Raw genomic sequence first — 26,493 nt, 5'->3', positions numbered from 1 at the left:
GACATTGGGGAGGGTATGTGATTTGGTGAGTGCTGTGAAGTGTGTAAACCTGGTGATTCACAGACCTGTACCCCTGGGGATAAAAATATATGTTTATCAAAAATAAAAAAAAAAAAAAGTATTCAAAATCAAAAAGACTTATAAATGAATAAGTGAATAAAATATATGAGTAAATGAATGAATAAAATGTAACCAAAAAAGATTTAACATTGCAAACACATAGTGATAAACAAAAAAAGAAAAATGGTATGAAATTGGCCATATTATAAACTTATACACATAGGCTATCCATATATAAAGTAAACATACAAATATAGTCACAGGAATCTTGGATACAAATTTAGGATGATGGTTACAGATCTTGAAATGAGAAAGGCATTCACATTAAGGAGTATTTTATGATACAGTCTGGGGTTTCTTCAATTATATTTGTTCTGTATTATCTCTAGAAATGAAAATAGGCACATTACATGTTCCACATCTTTTTAATGTCTGAAATATTTCTTTTTTTTTTAAGATTATGTATTTATTTATTTGACAGAGAGAGATCACAAGTAGGCAGAGAGGCAGGCAGAGAGAGAGAAAGGAGGAAGCAGGCCTCCTGCTGAGCAGAGAGCCCAATGGGGACCGATCCCAGGACCCTGATATAAAAACAAAAGGTTTTGATTGGCCTTTGAGCAATTGTTAAACCATAATTTTTTTTTAATTTTAAATTTTTTATTTGTTATAAACATATATTTTTATCCCCAGGGGTACAGGTCTGTGAATCGCCAGGTTTACACACTTCACAGCACTCACCAAATGTCCATAACCCCACCCCCTTCTCCCAAACTCCCTCCCCCCAGCAACCCTCAGTTCGTTTTGTGAGATTAAGAGTCACTTATGGTTTGTCTCCCTCCCAATCCCATCTTTTTTACCGCCAAATTTCATGAGCTCACCTCTATGTTGGTGAAGACTGGATATGACTGACAGTGCAGAATCAGAAGAAAGTATGAGTAGTTTCCAAAAGATGGGATGTACAGAGAAAGACAATTACCATATAATCTCTCTAATATGAGGAATTTGAGAGATGGTGTGGGGGATCGTGGGGGGTAGGGAAGGAAAAATGAAACAAGATGGGATCAGGAGGAAGACAAACCATAAGTGACTCTTAATCTCACAAAACGAACTGAGGGTTGCTGGGAGTGGTGGGGGAGGGAGAGGGTGGCTGAGTTATGGACATTGGGGAAGGTATGTGCTATGGTGAGTACTGTGAATTGTGTAACCCTGATGATTCACAGACCTGTACCCCTGGGGCTAATAATAGGTCATATGTTAATAAAAATAATTTTAAAAATTTTAGGAAAAAAAAGATGGGATATAAAACCATATGGAAAGCAATCAGCTATATTTACAAAATTAAATATGTGTGTGTGTGTGTATGTGTGTGTGTGTGTGTACACACATACATACATACATATCTCCATCAATCACTTTTCTGAAGTAAGAGCACAAGCCCAGCTTCTGATATCAAGTTAAGGGTCTCAGTGCCCATATCACTGAGGCATACTAGAAGAGAAAAAGTGTTGAAGAAGGAAATTCTATTACTGTTATTATTGGTAGTAGTATTTTGTGATGCTACATGGTTAACTAATAATACCTCCCTACTATTATCTTCAGTTCTAAATAGTACATAAAATTTAATGAGTGCAAAGATACTATAATCAATATTCCTCCTTCCCCCTCTTGTTGACTGTACACAAATTACAAGACCTTTCCAGAAATTTTTTTTCATATTTGTTTATAACAAATCAACAGTTATTATTAGTATTAGCTATTACTATTTTATTTTTTTTTTTTTTTTTAAAGATTTTATCTATTTGACAGAGAGAAATCACAAGTAGATGGAGAGGCAGGCAGAGAGAGAGGGGGAAGCAGGCTCCCTGCTGAGCAGAGAGCCCGATGCGGGACTCGATCCCAGGACCCTGAGATCATGACCTGAGCCGAAGGCAGCGGCTTAACCCACTGAGCCACCCAGGCGCCCTAGCTATTACTATTTTAAAATGAGAAGATGAATAATAAAAGAAATCTGATAGGTTATCTTTAACATGACAAAATCCATCATAAAATTTGCTTCCCCATTACTAAGTAATTAAAATTTAGGCACGTGTAGACCTACACAGATAACAATATATAAAAATAAATTATTATTTATTAATCAAATGGACATAAGTATATTTTGTGTTCTCAAGATGTCACAATGAATAGACATGCCCAATGGCTTTAAAAAAAGTAATGTTGTATTCATAAATAATAAAAATACAATATAATGAACCACACCACTATAGATAGTGAATATTACAATCATAGTATACAGCCAATCTGTTTAATTAATATATTTGCACCCTAGTGACATCTAATTCATATTATTAAACTATAGATAAAAACTCTTGGTAAGCTACAAAACCTAAATAGAAATGCAAAATAATCTTGGCTCTAGCACATGTTAAATAATAAACATTAAAATAGAACCATCACATGTACACATACAAAGACAGACACATACACATCTACACATATCATGAGTCCAAACAACATAGCTGAAATGAAGACATTTTCTATTCTTCCATAGTACTTTGTATATTTTTTAAAGTAGAGCAACGTATTCTACTCTTGTATCCTAAATAGAATATCACAGAAAATAAAATAGAAAATGAGCTGGTGACTTCATAAACCTTCTGAATTCACTCCTCATCTCCAAGTAATGCATTTGTCAATCTTTTTTTCCGAAATGTAAAAACAGAGTGAAGATGCTAAGAGGGAACATGCAGAATGTTCTTTAAGTGATGAAACGACATGTGTTTTGCTTTTAGTTCTGATGATTCTCACTCTCTTTGCTAACTATGACACACATACTGCTGCTGCTTGTGGCTAAATATCCTTTCTACAAGGTCCTTCAATTGAAATAATTTCACCTCACACTCTGTGGGAAAACAAGACAAACAACAAAGCACACCCTATAGATCCTACAGACACCAGCCCTGAATATCTATACACGTCTGACCCACACCTCTTGCCTGAGCGAGTAAAAGACCACTTTTCATGATTTTCTGGAGATACATCTTTAAGGGATGCATGTGTACTTTCCAGTCACTAGTATTTCTTATTCTTTCCCTAAAATCTATGAACCATCACATATTATAAATGTGTGTAAAATATAAAATCTATTAACTAGGGTTTTTTTGTGTTTTGTTTTGTTTCGTTTTTTTAAGATTTTATTTATTTATTTGACATAGAGACAGCATGAGCACAGGGAGGGGTAGAAAGAGAGGGAAAAGCAGACTCCCAACTGAGCAGGAAGCCCGACATGGGACTCGATCCCAGGACCCCCAAGATCATGACCCAAGCCGAAGGTAGATGCTTAACTGACTGAGCTACCCACGTGCCCCTATTAACTAGTTTTTATTGTGTAGTCTAAATGAGTGTAATGTAAAAGAAAATCCTACGTAACTTCATTATGTTTGTTTCCCTACAGAATAAGAACTTGGAAAAGTTTATAGTGTGTAGTTATTCTACATTTATCAAATCAATCTCTGGTTCCAGTGTGACATTCCCAACAGAGAGATATACTATTGACACCTTTGCAAAGCAGGTTGTTGTACACATACATACATATATATATATACACATATATAAAATAAACTTCATTGGCCTCAGGAAATTAAAGAAGTGGAGTAGGCCCAGATTTGAATGTCAACTCACATTGTGTGATTTTCGCAAACCATATCTTTGCTTAGCTCCCTCATTGACTTGTAAGAGAGATAGACAAGATTAATTTATCCATCTTGAAATGGAAATCAACCACATTTGGTAGGTGGAAAAACAATATTTGGTTTAAAATACTTATACTCAGAATCACAGAATTTCCTGAAATACAAGGTGGGTTTTTGGTTGTTGTTATTGTTATTGTTGCTTATTTTCTTGATTTTTTTTTCACTATAACCATGTGCTTACAGACCAGTTTCCAAGTGTAGTTAGGAAATATGAAGACTTGGCTGAAAAAAATAGTTAATTTAGTAAATGAAATATTTTTTTTTCAAATAAAGCAGTTTCTCAACTCACAACAAGAGAACGAAAATGTTATACAAAGGAGATAACATTGCATATTTTGCTTAGCATTTTCAAATAATTGAAATAGTTTTGCTAAAATTGTGTTTCTAGAAAACAAAATCAGCATGGGTTAAAGTAACAGCTATTTGATGGGAGAAATTAAAATATGTATATGCATGCTCTAAAATAATTCATATCATTCAAATTATTTCTTTTAATAGACAGGACTAAATGTTTAATCAGTGGGTCGAAGTCTGTGCTAATATAAATTCACATGCCAAGCCTAATTCAACAACAGGGAAATCTGATGTTATATTATAACTTGGAAAATACTATTAACAAATAGCAATTAAAAGACAAGGATGTCCCCACTCATCACTTTTATGCAACATAATAATGGAAGTCCTAGCCACAGCATCAGATAACAAAAAAAAGAAATAAAAGGCATCCAATCTGGTAAAAAAGAAAAAGTAAAACTTTCACAATTTGCAGATGACATGATATATATAGATATATAGGAAATTCTAAAGACTCCACCAAAGAACTACTGGGAATTGATAAATGAATTCAGTAAGGTCACAGAATACAAAAATGAATATACAGAAATCTGTTGCCTTTCTATACACTATCCACTAATACAGGAGTAGTAAAAAGATAAATTAAGAAAACAATCCCATTTACAATTGCACTAAAGCAATAAAATACCTAGGAATAAACTTAACCAAGGTGAAAGACCTATCCTCTAAAAACTGTAAGACATTGATGAAAAAAATTGAACACAACACAAAGAAATGGAAAGACATGCCATGCTCATAGACTGGAAGAACAAATATTGTTAAAATGTTCACACTACCCAAACAAATCTTTAGCAGATTTCATGCAATCTCTATCAAAATACCAACAACATTTTTCAGAGCAAGAACAAATAATCCTATAATTTGTGTGGAACTACAAAAGACCCCGAACAGCCAAAGCAATCTTGAAAAATAAAAGCAAAACTGGAGGTATCACAACTCCAAGTTATATTACAGTTGTAGTGTTCAAGATATTATGGTACTGACACAAAAAACAGACCCACAGATCAACAAAACACAATAGAAAATGCAGAAATAAACCCACAACTCCATGTCAATTAATCTGCAATAAAGCAAGAAAGAATACCCAATGGAACAAAGACAGTCTCTTCAGCACATGGTGTTGGGAAAACAGTACAGCTACATGCAAAAGAATGAAACTGGACTACCTTCTTACACTATACAGAAACACAAAGTCAAAATGGATAAAGAAACTAAATGCGGGACCTGAAGCCATAAAAATACTAGAACAGAGCACAGGCAGTAATTTTTCTGATACTGACCAACGGTTTTCCAGGTATGTCTCCCTAAGTAAGGGAAGTAAAAGCAAAAGTAAACTATCGATACTATTTCAAAATAAAAACCTTCTGTACAGTGAAGAAAACAATCCACAAAACCAAAAGACAACCTACTGAATGGGAGAACATATTTGCAAATGACATAAATGATAAAGGGTCAGTATCCAAAATATATTAAAAATCTTATACAACAAGAAAAAAAAAACAAACAAAAAATCATGGGGCAGGGGGAGTAATCCAATTAAAAATAGAAGACATGAATCAGACTTTTTTTTTTTAAAGACATGCAGTTGACCAACAGACACAATAAAAGATGTTCAACATCACTCATCATCATAGAGATGAAAATCCAAACCCCAAGGAGATATCACTTCACACCTGTCAGGATGACTAAAATCAAAAACAAGAAATAGCAAGTGTTGGCAAGGATGCAGATAAAAAGGAACCCTTGTGCATTGTTGGTGGGAACTCAAACTGGTGCAGCCACTATGTAAAACAGTATGGAAGTTCTTAAAAATAAAAATACAATTACCATATGATCCAGTAATTCCACTACTGGTTATTTACCCCAAAACTACAAAGACACTAATTCAGTATGCACCCACACTGTTTACTGCAACATTATTAACAATATTCAATTTATGGAAGAATCCCAAGTATCCACTAATAGATGAATGGATAAAGAAGATGTGGTATACATATACAATATATGATTACTCAGCCATAAAAAAGAATGAAATCTTGCCATTTGCAATGACATGAATGGAGGACTAAAGAGTACTGTACCAAGCAAAATAACCCAGTCAAAGAAAGACAAATACCATATGATTTCGCTCATATGTAGGATTTAAGAAACAAAACAAAGGATCAAAGGGAAAAAAAGAGAGAAACCAAAATAGAGAACAACCACAGGTTAGCGCGGCGGTGGGGGCGAGATGGGTGAAACAGGTGAAGGGAATTAAGAGTAGACTTATTTTGATGAGCACTGACTAATGTACAGAATTGCTGAATCTCTATATTGTACACCTGAAACCAATATAACACTGTATATTAACTATACTAGATTAAAAATAATTCTTATTGTGAAATAAACCTAATATTTAAAAATATCATTTAAAGGAATCCAAAAAAAGTTGACGAGTGAAAAATGAAATTCCTCCTTACCACTGTATATAAACAAATTTTATGTAACACTAAAATTACATAAAATATACTCAAAGCACAAAAAAGAGAGACTGCAAGCAAAAATATGCATAAATCACTATTAGAAAAGAAAGTGATCAAATCTCATTATAGTTAAGATTTTAGCCTTGTATTGAGGTGGTTTACGGCAGAACAGAATTATAGTTCCTCTAAGTCTATTTAGTTCTTAATATTAGCAGTTTCATCAAATTCTAGCTAAATGTAATACTTAACAAATTAATAAAATTGGAATTAGATATTTGAAAGACCCAAGAATTCATTCATATGTAACATTTATTATTAGCAATAAATATTTTTAATAAATAGGATTTATAAAATTTATAAAAAACGCTAGGCCCACTCCGTAACAATTCATTATGCATCAATTGCACACTATGATAAATGATTTATATGATACTTCACATTCTCACAAAAAGGACAACTGTTTTTAATATTACATTCTAGATATCATGTACTGTTTCTGTGTACTTACGTACTTTTTTAAAAATATATTTTATTATTTATTTGAGAGAGAGAGAGCAAGCAAGAGAGCACAAGTAGGAGGAGCAACATAGGGAGAGGGAAAAGCAGACTCCCACTGAGCAGGAAGCTGGACAGAGTCCTCCATCCCAGGACCCCGGGATCATGACCTGAGCCAAAGGCAGACACTTAACTGACTGAGCCACCCAGGCACCCCAAAGTTACCTATTCTTAATACTGCTCAATATGCCATTAGTCAGGCCATATAGAAAAGATTTTAAGAGAGAATCACCAAAATCAGTTTCAGACCACTCCGAATTTTATATTGATTGAAGTGAGCATTTAAGGCAACCTTAAAAATTGAAAAGTAAACCCCAAATCTGTAACTTTGAGGATGTGTATTGCAATGAGGATAAAGTGACCTTAAACATTCTGGTTTGATGGTGGTAGGACTCAGAAAGTTTGCCTCATATTTATGTTTGTCTAGAAATACTCATATGTCAACCTCAAATATTCATTACCAGCTAGTGCAGACACCCACTTACCTTATACTTTTCTTTCTTCTGGGCCCATGGTAAAAAGAAAAAAAAAATTCATTCTCATTCACTATTCCTAAGTGATATTTTTAAAGAACCACAGCTCAAATTTTCATATTTACCCAAACCTAAAAAACTAGAGAACAAAATGACATTTCCTAAAATGAGAAATGAAAATATTATTGAATGCTTCTCACAAAATACTCACATGTCCATCAATACTGACAATGGCAAAATTTATATATAAATATATATATAATATATGAAATACATATATATGTATATGCACATATAATCAATGTCACATAGGAAAGGAAGGAAAACACTGCAAAATATCAGTCATAGGTAAGTAAATAAAAATCAGAGAAGAAAACAATGAGAAATTAAGTAAACTGATTTGTAAGATAAGCATAAATTAAAAGGAATATTCCACCGAACTTAAAGATGGGATCACAAAACATAATAAAAAGAATGAGAAGATTCTGACAAACATACGAACTGCAAGTTTACATTTAAAAAGGACCAATATCTGTAGCTAATACTTGATAGCTGTACTTAGATAAAAATTTTTTAAATAAAGAAATTTTCACCAGAATCTACACATTCCATCAGTAAAATGAAAATAAAATCCTTTCCCATCTAAACATATCGCAAAAAATAGTATTTATATATATCTACATGAAAGATACTGATGAATCATTCAGAGTTAATATATCACCATAAGATCACAGACATAGATAGACTCTGTCTCAAATTAGTAGAAATATATAATTGCAGATACTCACAGAAACAATGTAAAATCATGTAATGTGTTGTAAATAGGAAAAAGATTTCAGCGTTCAAGTCAAACAATTTGCTTCAAACTTGATGCATGTATTTTCTCATAACACTTAACAAAACATCCACTGGCATGTTTTTGTTAGGTGATGGTACCTAAAAAATTATGTTTTAGCATCTAAATATTATAATACAAGTCAATGCGCAATAGCATGTATTATTTTTGCCCAACTATAAGAACATTTTAAACGTCATTTTGATTACTAGACCCATTGAACTGCTAACATTAAGGGAAAAAACCTGATTTTAGAAACTCCCTTTAATATTTCTGCACTCTTTTTTTTTTTTTTTTTTTAAGTAGGCTCCATGCCCAGTGAACAGACCAACCCAGGGCCTGAGCTCATGACCCTGAGAGGAAGACCTGAGCAGAGATCAAGAGGGCACTCAACCCACTGAGCCACCCAGGTGCCCCTCTGCACATCGTTTTAAAGCTGAATGTGCCTTGGCAAACCTTATATTGAAAACCATTTTAATACACTGTTGAGATGGACACAAAAGCAACAGAAATGAAAGAAGGTCAAAGTTAAGTGACCAGTAGATAGAAATGTCAGAATGAGAAGTTCAAAAATCCAAAGCTGACCATCCTATTAGTACAGAGAAGAGGGAATATAATTAATGGGCTTGAAGTAATTTTGCAACATGAAGAGCTTTGTGGAATCATCTCATCAGACACAATGCTATGTAATTATCAAAACAGTAAGAGATTTCCCCCAAGACATTGCATTAAATATGCCTCTACCAAAGAAACCCTGTCATATCTTTTCTAGCTCTTAGAATTTTTCCCTAATCTCTTTCATAAATTTTACCCTTGAATTTTCTCCCTTCCTCTCCCTGCTTCCACATCCCCAGTAGACAACTGCTAATTAAAATGAACACAGGTAAATCAAGGTAGACTTTTTCAAAAGAAGGGGCGGGGGCTGTTAGAAATGAGGACCTGTGCTAGACAATCAAGCTGATAGAAGTCTTAAGGTCTAAAGCATTCAAATTAAAATAAACCCCATGAAATATGTCAATCTGTATTTCCAAAATGACTTTTTTACATGAAGTGGGCTGCTTAGTGTTCCCTTGTAGGCTATAATAATTAACTCAACTACAAGTTTTCTTATAAATCAGTAAATTTTTTAAATAAGGTCTTTCCTAAATTGTCACAGTTGTCATTTTCATGTAGATACATCTTATGCCTCAATATTTTTTAAGTGTAAATTATACTACAGATGTTGCTTTAATTACAGAAAGAATATGATTGATGATTAGATGTTGTTCTTCATCTTACTGGTTTATTTGAAGGTGACCCTCTTTTCCTTAAAGTCACTGGAGCCATACACAGCTTCTAGGGCACCTCAGAGGTCTACAAGTTTGATGAAATCTTGTTGTAGGGGTGCACAGGTGGCTCAGTGGGTTAAGCCTCTGCCTTCAGCTCAGGTCATGATCTCAGGGTCCTGAGATTGAGCCCCACACCAGGTTACTTGATGTGGAGCCTGATGTGGAACCTGCTCAGGGAACCTGCTTCCCCCTCTCTCCTTGCCTGCCTCTCTGCCTACTTGTGAATTCTGTCAAATAAATAAATAAAATCTTAAAAAAAAAAAAACTTGTTGTGATTTTCAGTATCAGGATCAGTCAAGTCTTGACGTAACTTCGTATTCAGAGACAAGACAGAACACACACATCCAAATGGAACCTTAATTCACAAGAATGACAAGAGTTGAACATTTTTTTTTTATATTCACAGTTGTTTGGTAATACCTATATGGTATTTAAGCATACGCAATGGGTTGTGCATACTCTTATTTTTGTATTAAATATAGTTTAGCTCATGTAAGTTCAATATATAGAAAACAACTCCTATCTGCCGTTCCTCATTCTTTTAAGAAACATTTATTGAATGCCGAATTTGTGGTCAGGTAATGTTAGACCCTGGCATTAAAATGTGGAAAAAGACAATTTCTAACTGTATCAGTTTCCTGGGGTTGCTGTAACAAATCACCACAAATCAGATGGCTTAAAACAACAAAATATTATTCTCCCACAGTTCTGGAGGCCAGAAATTCCAAATCAAGCTGTTGGCAGGACTGCATTATCTCTGGAGGCTCTATCTTCCTTCGCCTCTTCCAGCTGCTTGACTAATTCTGCATTACTCCAATCTCTGCCTCTGTCTTCACACTTGTGTGTCTTCTTCCCTCCTGTCCACCAAATGCCCCCCCCCATGTTGTGTGTCTTTTATAGGGATGCTTGTCACTGGATTTTGGGCCCAGCCCAATAATCCAGAATGATCTCTGCAGCTCAAGATCCTTAAATTAATTACATCTCTAAGATTATTTTTCCAAATCAGGTAACATTCACAAGTTCAATGGGTTAGTACATGGACAAACTTTGGGGGCGGGGAGGGGTGCACAGGGGAGTACATCAGTCGACCTACTATTAAGATTAAGAAACTTACAGACTGGGACGCCTGGGTGGCTCAGTTGGTTAAGCAGCTGCCTTCGGCCTGCCTGTGCTCGCTCTCTCCCGCTCTGTCTCTCTGATAAATAAATAAAATCTTAAAAAAAAAAAAAGAAAAGAAACTTACAGATTAATGTTGAATAAACTACCTAAATAGGTAGTTAATACATTGATAAGTTCCATTATAAGGGCAGAAAAAGAAAGTTTTTCTTAGGGAACAGGTAAGGAGAAAGCAGCTTTAAAGAAAGGGAGAAACCCAAGCATGAGAGACCAAAGAAAGTTTCCCAGAGAGAGCTTGAAGAAAAGCAGAAATTGTTCAGGTAAGACTGAAGATAAAATATATGCAAATTCCTGGAGGAGAAAGAACATGATAATCTAAGGAACCTAAAAGAAGTTCAAAGTAGTTGGAGCCTGGAAGTCTTGGTAGTAAAGTAGTAGGCAGTTGGGTTCATAAAGGAGTGTTTAATACAATAAATCCATATTAAAGAATTTGAACTTTAATCCAAAGATGTGGGAAGCCAGTGAATAGACTGACAAATGGCCATAGCCTGTTCAACTACACACTTTGGACAAATAACTCTCTGCTTTGCGAGGACAATGCTGGAGGGGGAGTATCAAGTTGAGGGTCTTTCCCAGAAATCCAGTGAAGTGTTTATGCTGGTCCCAAGTAGGTTCGTGGCAGGGGGCATCAAGAGATGGGAATTAAGTGCACAGAAGATATTTTAGGAAGAATTGCTAATGCTTATCAATTGACTGAATTTTAGAGTAAGCATAATGAAGTTACCAACCATAATGAACACCCGGAGAGATGGTGGTGTACTTGATTTAGGTAAGAGACACAAAGGGAGAGCCGCCACAGGGAATGAAAGAGAAAAATGGGTTTCATTACAGTAATTTTAGGTTTAAAATACGTTTCTAGATTTTAGATTGTTGTGTGTATCACGTGTTCAGAGGTAGATTTGGATCAGACATAACGATTTGGGAGTCATCCACTTAAATTTGATAGCTGTAATTATGAGGGGCTACATGAATGACCACTTCGCCCCCAAGAATGCAGACAAGAAGTAAGTAAGTAACAACTGCTGAGACCCCAAAGAAAATAGCACTGTAAGCCAAAGAATAGAAATAGGTGTCTATCAAGACACTGTAAATGTGTTTGCGCATGCACGGTGTTTGGGAGGGGGTGTGGGGATAGAAAAATTAAAATAGGAGTTTGCCCAGCAAAGGCTAAAGAATCAGCGTACACGTTTCCCTATTTAGCCCTCTTGCTCGTTTCCCAAAGCTGCCATTCCAGCCTCTTCCCTCTTTCAGTCTCCCACTCTGCCCCCTCTTCTCCTCAGATAAAGAAGACTGTTTCAGGTAAGAGAGTTTTGTTAAATTCTATCCAGTAGTATGACTAATGAGAAGTGCTTTTGGAATTAACTACCAAGAGATTTCCAGGGACACTGCTATAAGGAGCTAACACAGATTAGAGGAGCTGGAATCAGCCTGAGGTACAGACGCGGAAAATCAGGAAGGAGACACATCAGGTTTAGTTGTTGGGAGGAGAAAGACAGGACAGTGCTAAAGGGGTGTGTGACAGAGAGTGGCACTGTCTTCGCTTTACTCTCGCTCCCCGCACTCCTCCAATAGTGGGAGAAATCTGAGCAAGTTCAAATATTGATGTGAAAGATGGATCAGAGAGGAAGAGACTGGAAATAAGTGAAATGGGGAGGGGGGCAGAACAGATCAATTGAAATTCCTAAGAAAACATTGTGTTCTATTGACTGGAGAGAAGGTCCCTAATGCATCCTAAGGCTAGAGACATTTTTCCATGGTCACATGAGGCAAATAGGAACTGAGAAATAAATGCATATACTTTTTCTGATTTTATGGTAAGACGTCTTGGCTCTCCCAGTATGAAAGTACTATGCTGTCACTGAAGAATGAGGCCAGGCTATCTCGACTATGGTAAAGTGAGGGGGTGGCAAGGGAGATTTGAGGAGACAAGAGAAGATTCGAGAAAGCAGCTTTAAAGAACGGGAGAAAGTGCTGAGTGGGAAAGCACAGAGAGATTCTTTACCAGTAGTTTGGCTTCATTGTGCCAGTTTTTATTTTTAACTTACACAAGATCGTTTCCCTTGAGGTGACACAACTAAGCAATATTTACCTTCTGATGACACAGTCTGAAATAAGGTGTCAGCTCCCAGTATTACAAACAAAACAATAGCAACATAGATCAACAGCAAAAGCCTTGAGCTAAAAAAATATTTCTCACATCATACACATTTCAATAATTGAAAATCCAGTTAGGTTCAACAGAACGTTTTGTGTGTGTGTGTGTGTGTGTGTGTGTGTGTGTGTGTTTTAAATACAATGCAAAAGACTCAAGTTTTTAGAGTTTGAAGTCGTTGGTCCATTCCCAGGACCAATAATTGATCAAATCGATTCCCACTTGAAATGTTTCTTCAAGGAAAATTTTAAACGAAAAAAGGGAAGCAGAGGGGGCTGGGAGCAGAAAAAAGAAAGGACGGAAGAGGGGGGCACAGTGATAAAGTAGTTGGTATTTCTACTACTTCTTGAATAGTATTCCTTGGCCTCTCTGATGCTTATCTTTTATATATTTTATATATTAAAACTCAAGATCTTTGCCTCTGAATGCTGGGATCATGCAGAAAATGTAATTTCCTTCAGTTTGTGAAAAAATGGAAGTTTCCATATAAATTAAGAGAGGGCAGCAATTCCACTACATAATTGTTGTGAATGTGACACCCGTCTGTTAGGCTACCTTAAAAAAGTTAAAAGATTCACTCAGCTAGGGAATGAAAGCATTTTTATCTCCTTTCACCATCTAATTTTCTACAGTTTTCCATTCCTGTCTTTCCAGCCAGTTCTTTTCTCTGAAACACTAGGAGTGAGAGAGCACTTCCTTTGTCAAGCTCTGTACTCCAGCCTCAAACAGCATCATTCTGAAGCAACCAGAACAATAACGTTAAAATTCAAGTTATATAAAATAATAAAATAAAATATTCAACCCTGAAGACATTTTTAGATGATCTTTTTTAGAAGTTCAGACCCAACGACATAATTTATAAGACAGTTTTTATCCCTTGAGGGCAAAACACACATTGAGAAATCAACACTATGTGGAGAGAACAGCACAAAAAATATGAGGGGAAAGGTCACCATAATAGCATTGGTGCTGACTGCACATGCTGGGAAGAACCAAACTCTCTGTTGAAGTCCAGTTTGCTCTCACAGGTAGAGCTATATGAGTCCTTGGTTCATGCTGCAAAAACTTTTGAACTAGTCAGTGCTATTTTATTTCCATATGGGTTACTGAAAGTAAAAAAATAAATTTAAAAATTTAAAGAAAAAGATGTTAAAGATGTTTCTTTGAATATTTTTTTAAAGTCTTATAAGAATGCAAATTTTGGGAGCACCTGGATGGTTCAGTCCGTTGAGTGCCCAACTCTTGGTTTCAGCTCAGGTCACGATCTCAGGGTCCTGAGATGGAGCCCCACATTAGTTCCCGAATCAGCAGCAAAGTCTGGTTGAAGAGTGACTCCCTCTGCCCATCCCCACCTCACCTGCGCACGTGTGTGTGGGCTCCCTCTATCAAATAAATAAATCTTTAAAAAGGAGAATAAAAATATTTTTATAAACCCTTATGATGGGTCTATGAAAAAAATGGTATAGAAACATACTTTTCCTTTTTTATCCAATCTCAGTTCTCTAGAATTCTAACAGATAATAGCCAACACTTTAAAATTGCTTGCTTTGTGCAATCCGGTTTTCCAAACATTTTATGGACATAAACCTATTTAACCCATACACTGATTCAACCAAGCAGGCACTATTTTTTATACCCATCTTAGAAATGGCAAATCTAAGACCAAGTAAAGATACACAGCTTGTCCAAAGTGACACGGGCAGCAAACAATAGAACTGGAAGTGAAACCAGGCAGCCTGGTTCTAGTCTCCAAGCCCTCAACCACTGTGCATATTTCATTCCATAGTTGAGTTAATATATAACTCTATGGTGCAGAATATCCAATACAGTTACATTACATGGTAAATTACAGATACTCCAACACTTCAATATTGGTAGCATAATCACTGTAAGATCTTAACAAATTTTGGAAAAAAAAGTCTTCATTTTTGCAATATAGGATAGTAATCTTCCATACACCAAGGATTTGCTGTGACTATTTAAGAACAGCTCAGCATGGTGCCTGGCACAGAGTAAGAACTATAAATAAATGCTACTTTAACTTTTATTATTAATATACTTCTACTATTATTGTTTTTATCATTATGATTTTATTACTTTCATCATTCATATATTGGGATTCTTGGCAGCTTAAGACTACTATCTCCTTATCCCTGTAATTAATATCCCCTCACTTCCCTCATTCTACTACCTATACATAAACCAACTGCTTTTCCCTTTGCTCTGCATATCTGTTCATTGTTTGAATTTATTTTGACAGGTACACTGCTGTCCTACTGACCAGGTGGCTGCACAGTGTCTTGACAACCCTATTCAGTATTATAGTCTTCAGTCTTTATTACAGGGTTATATATACTATGATAAACCTCTAATTACCTATCTATCTAGATATTATAGCTATCTATCTATATTACATGATTTCACACTTTGCAGAACATTTCACAAATGTTCAATTATCTCTCCAAATTAGTATGATACTTGTGTAAGAAAAATCTCAGACTTCTCTGCCAACCCGTAACAAGCAAAGGCTCTATATTTACCTTTCAGAGCATAACAACCTTTTCTGCTTCTCTCCTGCTTTTTTCATCTACCTTCATTTTCCTTGGGGACTGGTCTTCATGCATCAGCTTTCTCCTGGCTTCTCTCATCTCCCACCAACCAGGACCCCACATTCAGCCCTTTGTATCAATGCTAGCACCATCATTATTTGTTATTGGTCTTACAGGTTGTCTTAGTTGCACATTTAGTCTTACCATTTAACCATTTACAATTTTGTCTAAACATCTACAGCTGTGTGCAACTTCAATCAGGACAGTATCAGAGACTAATTATCAAACCCAGTCACTTTTTCAAAGTTCTCACTTGCCTTAAACTATGCAGCTGTTAACACTGTTCATCATTTTTTCTTTTTATGAATCCAGAGTGCAGAGACTCAAATTTTCTCTTTGGGTTTTACTTAACTGTGAATTGAGTTATTCAGAAGAACCTATCTTTATGAATTATTGGAGGATTAAATCAGTAAATGTGCAGAAAACAATTAGGGTCACGTAAATATCACACAGTAACTGACGTTTTCTCTACTCCTTCTAAACTGTAAATAATTAGAACACATTTCTTATGAAACAACTTAAACCATCCCTATATTATAGGTGTGTTCATGCCTTTTCTTAATGAGCAGATTGTAAGCTAATTGAAAACAGATTTATCTCTTAATCACTTATTTGCTGCAGAGTGTAAGCACAGTATTGCATGGTACACATAGCTAATAAACATCTATAGTATCAATAATAAACTAATTAGTAGTGATGTTTTACATACTTTATTACATCTCTACTGGGTTTGTCCAATATTAAGCTTATTCACTACCTTCAATGAATACTCTAAAAACTGATAAAAAGGTAGCAATGCCATTTATTTAGCTTCCCTTAATTGAGTATCTACTGTGCACCAGGGCAATTTACATATATTAATCCAATTAGTTTTCAGCTACCCATTTATGTGATAATATCTGTGTTAACATATGAAGACCTGAGCTTCAAGGATGTTAAGTGACCTGCCCAAGATGACAGACTTTGGGAAGTGGTGAGCCCAATGTCAGAACCTTAAGTATCTGCTCTTCCTTCAGCCTAACCCCAGCCCTCTCTTATTCTGAGAAGACGCAACTCAACACACTCCTCATAAAAGAACAAAGACCTAAGGGCTCCAGAGACCACACCACTCCCTCCCATTTCTAAAGGTCCCTGATACACACAGAAAATTCCACCATTCAGTGCTTGTTTTTTGTTTGTTTCATGACTATCAAATTTACCTCACCAAATTACCTTCACTATTTAGAAAATTAAGAATGGGCATATGCAACATGCTTTTTCTGTATCCTCTAACTCCACTGAAGGGAATAGTAACTCTGTAAAGTAGCTTCATGATTTTAATGGTTTCTATTCTGTTTTTTAAATTTTTTTCTTCAGAATAATCCGATCTCTCTCATGACTATGATTTAAACAACAAAAGTAGTTCTCAGACTCTTGTTTTTAATCAATGTAGAGGAAGAAAACGCCTATATGTGAGGCGTGGGCTTTATTTGTTATAGGAAATGAAAGTGGTCACTACAAAGAAGTATTACTCTTAAAAAAAAAAACTCTTCTATTAAAAGCTTCAATTTTTTAACAACTTTGAATGCAATATACCAAAAAAATTTCAGTCACTTTTTTGCAATAAATGATTATACAAAAAATAAAATGAACAACCTGTCCTTAAGCATTGGACCAAAAAATTACAAAGAAAAAGCCCTTTCATTTTCTAGAACCTCGACTTGACTTATTTGTTTATGGAACAGTCCCTCCCTTCCAGATTTAACACATCAATGACAGTCCTCTCCCATATTCACTGTTCTGCTGTGCTCTCTTGACACAGCCTTGCAAAGAGAAACCATCTGTAAATATTTATTAAGCAAACACTAATTTCCTTGCTAAAGGCAATGATTACTTATAAATGCTTATACCATAATAACAATCTATATTCATTAACCCTTGTTATATGCTGTTCAAAACACTAAGCATTTAATCCTCACTGTAACACTACAAGAAAAGTATCATCATCCCCACCGGACTTAAGAGAAAACTGAACTGGGGGAAGATCAAGGACTTGCTAAATGTCACAAAGTGGTAAGTGCTGGATCCAGAATTTGAAACTGATAATTTGGTTCCAGAGCCTACATCCTTACATACTGAAAGAGAACAAGACAGAATGGAAATTCTGGTAGTTCTTCTAAAATTAAGTGCAACTAGATTCTTTTTTCAGAGGAGACATGCCAAAAATAAGGAAAAAGACCCACTCACTCAAACTTGGGTGGCAGCCCTGACAATGTGGTCAATTTTTATTAGGATAAAATAGTTCACAATGATTTATAATATTCCCTGTATCTGACTTTCTAGACTTCAAGTACTGAAAATAACATTCCATGAGTAATTGAGCAATAAATTTAAAATTAGCCTTCTCAGTCCTCACTAAGACACTACCACTCCTTGCAACAGAGAGTGGAGAGCCACCACCACATGGGATGGCAACCACAACCGCATTGATTCTATTACCAGACAACAAACGAATCACCCTATTTATAACCTGTGCAAGTCTAACAGGCTAAATCCTTGCTAGGAGTCTCACGCTTGCTAAATAGATATAAGTACTTCTAGAGTCAGATGCATTTTCTTTCTCTCTCTCCATACTTTCCTAGAGTTACGCTGGTAACATTTAAATGATGCTTCAAACTCTTGTGGATTCAAACTCTTGTGGATTCAAAGCAATGGAAAAAGCATAAAGTTACAAAAGAAAAAAAATGTACAACATGGAACAGTTGGGTGGATTTATTTTTTCTTTTTAAGTGAGAACATGCATGTGGATGTATGTCTACGTGCTGCTAAATGAATACGTGAAATGAATACTTTGAGAGTACTGCTAATCTAGTTCACACGTTTCCCCTTTAAGCTAGAAGTAGAAAAGTTGGAGGAAAACATTCATGTGATTTGCCCTTCCTTGACCTTAAATATATCTTTATTTTTTCTCCCTTCTTCTGGCTACCTCATTGGAGTTTGGTAGTAACAGACACCAGCATATCAGAGAGGAACAGTGGTGGTAATCGTGTTCTTGAATGTTTGTGGATGCTCTGTCTCTTCTTTTCAACCTTTAAATAAACCCAGTATATATGAGTGCATATATATATATATATATTCCTGCCTGTCTAAATATGTATTGTCAGTGGCACAAATGGTTTTTGTTTTGTTGTTGTTGTTGTTCATTCAAGAATTACAACTATGTTTGGAGAGAATTTAGGAACTGTTAGCTTTATGGTGTGACAGATGGAAGTCAGATGGAGAACAAATAAATAGTTTATGAGTGTGTCTTTACCTTTACCATCACCCTGAGAACCTCCTATTTCTTGGCACATTTGGACCTTTGATTCTATAATGCTTCTTTGTCAACACACGTAAATAATGAAGGAAAGAGAAGAACAATGTGGTCACGTCTGAAGGTTTTAAGAACTGGAAGTAACCAGTGCTCACCTCTTCATCCAAAGTAAGCCGAGCCCAAGAGAAATGAGTGACTGCTGAGACAAAGCACAACCACATCTGATTCTACATCCCACCTACACTGCTTAATATCTTTTCTTCACTTAATCTGTAGCCCCTCCTATAATTCTTGATGTACCTTAGCTGAACTTCGTCTGTATAAAAGTGTTACAAGAAGAGACACAGTTGGAAATTTCCCTAAAGGCTATCATGGCTACTCCTGACAAAATTTTAAATAATAAAACAAACTCAGTTCTCTATATCACTTAAAGCATCCAAACCTCCTTACCCTTTTTCCTACATATCCCAGCCTTGACTTGGTTTCCTTTATGGAGGAAAAAAAAAAAAAAAAAAACCTTATAGGAGGTTAATTGATTCAGCACAGCTTATCCAACACAGCAATGAACGAGAGAAAAACCTATCTAATTTTTTACCAGATTGTGAACAGAAGACTGTGTTTCACACAGTCTCCCAGGAGGCAAGGTGATGAACTAATCATGTTGCGATCTACGAGGTCACAGCAAATAATTAAGACACTTGTTACAGTGGTTTGTGTGGTGTGGTCCTGTAGCGAGTCAGAATGGATTTTCCATAAATTCAAGAAAAGGTCCTTTAAAATCTTAATTTAAAACCTACATTTTAGCTAATTAAGAACAGTACGGCTCAAACTAATGCATCATTTCACATTTAGTGTATTGATAATCCTGAGTGCGGGAAGAGAGAAAACCTTTCTTTTTTCCTCCTGTCCTTAGCTCTTCCAATATCTAAGGTGTTTGCTAGAAAAGAAATACAGACACACTCTACTGCTTTAGTGATCAGCATGACAAAGGGAAGCATGACAGTTTGCATATACTCAGTACCAATTATCTGACATCTTCACATCATAAAACAGGTTTAAAATGCCACAGGGGAAAAAATGTTCTTAGCCAAAAGAAACAATTCCCCCAAAGTGTGGTGCTGATTAACATTGGAAGAGTTGGTCAAAGATAGAAATCTTTCAGAGTACTTTTTTAATTTTTTTTAAATAAAGGTGAAGTCCCACACCTGTCATGTACAGCTTACATATGGATCTGACTAACAACAAAATATTACCACACAATACTTCCCATACCCAAGATGTGATCTCAGGACCTTACTTACCTTATGTGGCAAGCATGATTAACCCTATTTCATCAATAAAAATTCTTAAGTACAAAGAAATAAGAAGGTTCTACAATTCAAAAGTGACATGAGCATCTAGTTTTGGGTTTTTTTTTTTTCTTATGCGGTAAAAAATCCAGGCCAAACATAAGTTTCTAAAATCATTCTGAGTAATTGTGAAAATGTCTGATTTAAAATTCTGGGATTTGACTCTAGTTCTTTCATTTCAAAAATGATTCACAAAAATATTAAAAGACCTTCATCATATTCTAAATATTCTTGTATTATTTCTGCAAGTCATATTATTTGCAACTTAGTTGCCAAAACTACAGCTACTTTTTTTTTTTCAATTAGTCTTTTCAATGTATTTAGGAAAACAAAGTATTTGGGGGTAGTTTTTATTTACCTATTCTTGTATGAATAATTAGGAAGAAAGGTATAATAATGCTGAATGAAATAGTTTTGCCCTAAAATATCGTTTTGTCCTAATTATAATCCTACTGCACTGCTTATTTAAGATCTAAACACATAACTTTAATTTAAATGTAGCTGAAAGCAGAGAAGAAATCAATTCAAATTTTAAGAGAAAAATGAGAAGCATTACTACACAGTAATCAATCTCAGCTAAGTATCATATTCATTATTAATAGATTATTTTGGAATATACGTATATATTTCTAAACAAAACAAAGAAGATATTGTATCATCCCAGTAATAGCAAAAAAGTGACAAAATTCAACTGAAAATAACATGACAATTATGACTGATAATAACATATAAGCCAAAACTATAAAATATCTTCAAATTTTTCTAAAACATTAAAAATCTCAAAAACTTAAAATTTATTTTAGTAACTGGATTCCAACTTTGCAGAGCACAAACAATAAAATACACATTTTAATTACTACATTATTAAATTTTTTCAATCCCCTTTGGTTGTATGAGAGAAAAGAAAAAAAAAACTTTTAAATGAATAATTTGGGAATTTTTATTTCATTTTTTTTTCTTTTCTGCATCATAAATGGGTAAATACTAAAATATAATGGGAATTTTCATAAATATTATTATTTTTAAAGATTTTATTTATTTGACAGAGAGAGACACAGCAAGAGAGGGTAACACAAGCAGGGGGAGTGGGAGAGAGAGAAGCAGGCTTCCTTCCAAGCAGGGAGCCCAATGCAGAGCTGGATCCCAGGACCCCAGGATAATGACCTGAGCCAAAGGCAGAGGCTTAACAACTGAGCCACCCAGGCATCCCCGTAAACATTATTCTTCATGTGAAAAGACAATAATACAATTAACTTGTAATAGCAAGAGAATGAGAAAAAATGTGCAAAATACTAAACAGCATGAAAACTAACATAGAATTTCTATCAGTGTTTACTGTTTACCCTTGCTTTGTTTCAGATTATATAATAAATACTGCTTATACAGATTAGTAGATAAACTATTAATGATGTGCTCTGATAAAATAAAATTAGGAGAATTTAAAAAGTATTAGCCATTCTATGATTTTGAATCTCCATAATGTAAAGTATTTCCCTACAACCCACTGTAATAATTAAACTATTTAAAATGGTTAAAGGTTTTCAATTTCTGTGACCATTGCCACATCACACTTTGCACCAGAACTGCTGTTTTAACACATAACTGCTGTAAAAATAGACCACTCACATGGGCACGTGACTTGTTTTGAATAGCTTCAGTACTTAACTGCTGTCAATGCCTCAATCAGCGCATTATCTTTACCCTCACGATTTTACAACTTAGTGATAAATATAGTAAAAGATGGCTTTTGAAGAACATCTTAGCAATTAACCATGAAATAGTCTTTTTAGAACAAATTGCTAAATTTAAATAACACATTACCCAATAGTCAAATTACATGCTTCAATTGGAAACCTGTGTGTTTAGCTGACTTACTAACATTGATTTATAGATACATTAGCAAACTATTATATCACAATATTAAGCATGTTTAACTCATCACTGAAAGTCACTTTTTATTTGGTCAAGTATATACACACACACACATATATAAACACACATATATAAATATACATATGTGACTTAACTCTTACATATCCAATACTCGTATAATGTCAACTATCCTAATTATCTTTCAAATTATATCTAACAGTGAAATAAAACCAATAAAAGCTTATCTTTTCTGTTTTACAATGAATTCTATCTTTCAGTAAGTGACAATTTCTACCTTTTTAATTTTGTTTAAGTCAGAATTAGTTCTAAAACTATTACTTAAGTTAAAAACTACTGAAGTATATGATTGACATTCATTTTATGGCATATTACTGACCATCTTTACTCTTGGTTTCAAAACTATTACAAAGGATTATTAAACTGGAATGTCACAAGATCTCCATCAGTTATTTACTCAACAGTGTATGAAACACTGAAAAATACCTCCTTCTCTTGCCACCCCATTCCTTTCATAATTGTTAGCTGATTACCTAATATTAAGTTAATCTATTCCTCTACAAAAAACCCAGAAACAAGGAAACTCTTTTGGAAATTATAGTAAATCAGAGAGTTGATTTGCTATATTTCATTTTTTAATGCCATTGTACAAACAAATTTCCCATTAAGAGTCAAAATCAGTAAGAACCAGTGTGAAAGTTGTAAAGATCTCATTAATAAGTTTAATTAATGTTTTATGTTAGCTATACAACAAATACTTCGGATGGTTATGGTTAATTGAATTAGCAAAACTCAAGGAAAAGTCATTTTGCTTTTGTCAGTTTAACTATTTTGAACTAGAAATTTTATGTAATACTGTATTAGCTACTAATGTCAACAAAATCTTGTTTCACATCAAGGTTAAAGAAATAAGTGACCTAAGTAGGAAAAAAAAAGTTTCACATTCAAAGTGCCCATCTTCCTTCCTTTTTCTCACTAGAATGACAAAACAGAATATACTTTAAATCAAGGTTATATCCCTATTAGAAAGGATGATAGAGATCAACAACTAAATAAAAACATCAACAGTTTTCCTCAAAATTCCAATCCACCAAAAATCCATAAGCAACTAGTTATTTTTAAAGTTTACAGACTGGTAACCATTACTTCTCAAAATGAAAAAGCAGATTAACTCCAGGTATTTCACTGGAGTTAACCACTCACTGTGTAAAGAGATTAAACTTTGTTAAGTATAAGAAGAAATATTTAATTACCATTAATACACATTCCCGTTGTCCACAAATGGACTTTTACTTAAACACATAATATATGTGGAGGGTACACAGTGTACATGGGCGATGGCCCTTGAAATTAAGAATATTAATATTCTGAGGTGATGCACGGGACTAGTTAAAAAAAGGTGTTACGTCAATATCACAAAGAAGGCTGCATTCTATTGTTAGAAGTTTAATTACAGAAGCTGTCTCATTTACTAATAAACAAGAAATTCAACAATATGACTCCTCATCAGCACTTCGTGAACAATTTTTTTTGCATTACTCACTAAAAAAGATAGTTATTTTGATCTATGTTAAGTCATGAGTGATGCCCAGACTAACAGATTGCATATTCGTGAAAACAAAACATACCACACTACGCAGTGTCTCAGATATGAAGAAAAGCTTTTACCAACAAACTATTACCACCAGATTGTGAAACTGAACAGGCATCCTTGACAACTCTGCCTGTATACCCCACCACACCACCTTAGCAACAGGAGAGAAAAAACAAGAGACTTTAAGTTTCCACAGAGTAAAAAGCTGTTGCTAAGCAAAAATTACAACCAAAAATATAGAAAGCTGTAGCTTGTTTCTTGAGAACTACTTCACAAGTTAAATGATTTCATTGGCCCAGACCACTTTAATGTAGATATCCAAACCGGATGAAAAGCAAAAACAAATCCCCGGACTGACTAGTACCAAACCCACCTCCGCACCCCACAAATGAACAGTTACTTTTCATACACTTCAAGTCAAAATCAACCTAAAGACCAACTGAGATTGTTTTCTCTTCCTCTTGACCTCTCTTATCCTTCTTTTCTAGTTTACTTCCATCCATGTCCTTAGTTGGGATCTTAAAACAAGGACTTTCCAAACCCCAAAGTCTCAATTCCTAAAATACGTACCCTGCAAATACTTGAGAGAAAACCTAAGGCTACCCTACACTTGCTTCCCCGTGTCCCTGCGAGGTGCTCGCCTTACCAATCCTCCTGTGAGCTTTCTCCGGATGGCACTTACCTGCTGCTCCCCGGGTTCTGTGGATTTCACCAAGTGCTTATCCTTGTACAGAGACCAGAGACCAATATTGGGCAGGAAAATTAAAGCCACCATGAATAACAAAGTCATCTGCAGAAATCTCTTCTGTTTCCTCTTCATTGCAAATGGTAACAGAGAAGAAAAGTTAAAGGAGATGGCTCCCTGACTGCTTCTTGTGTTTAACGCCAAAGTCCTTTCCTCTCCCCTGCGAAGCACCAGAAACTGAGGAGAAGCTAAAAACTTTTGTTGCGTGCTCAGCACCAATCTGCACGATTCACAGGGAGTTGGGCATCTGCGGAACAAACACACAGTTACTTTCCCCCCGGAAAACTATGACGAAGGCATTATCTATTGGCTTAGAAGTAAATGACTTGACTGAGGAAATCCTTAAACCTCCTTAATATAAAGCAGTGGAGTAAAATACGGTCATTTGACCCATAATCTTAAGTTATGAAAGTCTATAGCATGCTACATACGTAAGAACACAGGAGTTGTGGTGTCCTCCGCCCCCCCTTAGTGGGGAGGGTTGGTTGGAGAGGAGCGGGTCACTTGGGGGAACTGCGTGGGGGGAAAAGGCTCAGCCCCAGCCAGTGTCAGGAAGAAAAGCGTCCGCTTTTGCCACTGGAACATCACCTGCCTCGTCCTCCCTGCACATCTGTCTCCTCCTGTGCTGCCCCTGGAATGACCCACCTGGACTCAAGTTCAACTCCCTCTGAAGCCAGCGCGCTGGCGGGCGCCACACGGATCCAGGGACTCGGACACAGGAGCACAACTCCTGTTTGGATGAAGGTCCCCAAACTCCTGGATGCTCGCGCGCGGTCTAAACTCTCCCCGCCGGCAGCGGCTCGCGAGCGGGGAACCTGCTGGAAGGGAGGCTACAGATGTCAGCGGAGTCCAGCCAGGAAGTGGGGGCGCGGCCGTTTCGCTTCGCGCAGCCCTCGGAACGTGATCTTCCGCGAAGTAAGCGCTCTGCCCATCAATCTCTTCCCCTTCCCCCGTGACGCGCTCACGCTCCGCTGTTCATGTTACCATTCTCTTCCAGCGACTGAGCGGATCCCGAGAAACATCACGAGCACCTAAAGGGCGGTGTGCTCAAGCTCCCCTCCTGCGAAGGGGATGGAGGGAGGCGAAGCCGAGTCTGCGCTGGGCTGGGCCGTGGGCGAGGGCGCCGGGGAGGGCGAGCAGCAGGCGAAGCTGCGCGGCGCTGGCTCCCGGCCGCCCGCTCCCCGCTCGCGGATGCTGCCTTCCGCGGAGACGCCGCCGGTGCCGACCACGTGCGGGAGCCCGAGCCCGGGACGGGAGGGCGGGCCGCCTGGAGGGGGTGGGCAATTCCGCCCAGCTTCCGGACCCTATATAAACAAACCCTGACGCGAGGAAGAAGAGGAGGGCGAGGGCGCTGCACGACGTGGGCTGGCGGCGGACGGTCTCCGCGGAGCCTGTGTTTCTCGGCCGGGGCTTTTCGGGGCAACCTCAGAACGGCAAAGCTACCACCTCTCCCACTCATCTCACCCAGAAGGCGCCAGGCCAGAGACTCCGGAGAAAAAGTCGCCGGCGCCCGCGGGTTTACCCCGATTCTTCCATGGTGCTGGCGGGAGCGCAGCGAGCCCGTACGCGGAGGCGGCGGTGGCCGTGGGAGACGGAGGCGAACCGAGGCTGGGCAGGTCCTGCCGAGAGGGGCTTCTCGGGCAGGCGTCCCGCCGCTCTGGCCAGGTACGTGGTGCGGGGGGAGGAGGAGGATCGCGAAGTGAGGCGGGGCTGAGGCTCGGGGTTCTCAGGCAGCAGCTTCTGGAACGGCTCCCGCGGAGACCCACGGCGCTGTACTTGGGTCTGCAAACACCCGGGCCCCGTTAAGATTTGGCTGTGCCGCCGCGCTCCTCCCCCGCCCCGCTCGTCCGCACTCCGCGCTCTTTAT

At 36.8% G+C, this 26,493-nt stretch overlaps 1 protein-coding gene across 1 annotated transcript in view; it reads right to left on the bottom strand.

The window, feature by feature from the left end:
- GALNTL6 (polypeptide N-acetylgalactosaminyltransferase like 6) overlaps positions 1-25,631 on the bottom strand; it is a 1,243,223-nt gene extending 1,217,592 nt beyond the window's left edge. The window contains exons 1-2 of the mRNA XM_004766106.2: positions 25,272-25,631; positions 24,564-24,873 (exon numbers count right to left, since the gene is read on the bottom strand). Coding sequence (XP_004766163.1) covers positions 24,564-24,701 — 138 coding nt within the window. The 5' untranslated portion in view covers positions 24,702-24,873; positions 25,272-25,631. The remainder of the gene's footprint in view (positions 1-24,563; positions 24,874-25,271) is intronic.
- Between the last annotated feature and the right edge of the window lie 862 nt (positions 25,632-26,493).

This window comes from Mustela putorius, unplaced genomic scaffold, assembly GCF_011764305.1.
Source record: "Mustela putorius furo isolate JIRA1106 unplaced genomic scaffold, ASM1176430v1.1 tig00000682_pilon_pilon_pilon, whole genome shotgun sequence".
Classification (NCBI taxonomy): Eukaryota; Metazoa; Chordata; class Mammalia; order Carnivora; family Mustelidae; genus Mustela; species Mustela putorius.
This window is presented reverse-complemented; position numbering and strand designations above follow the sequence as displayed.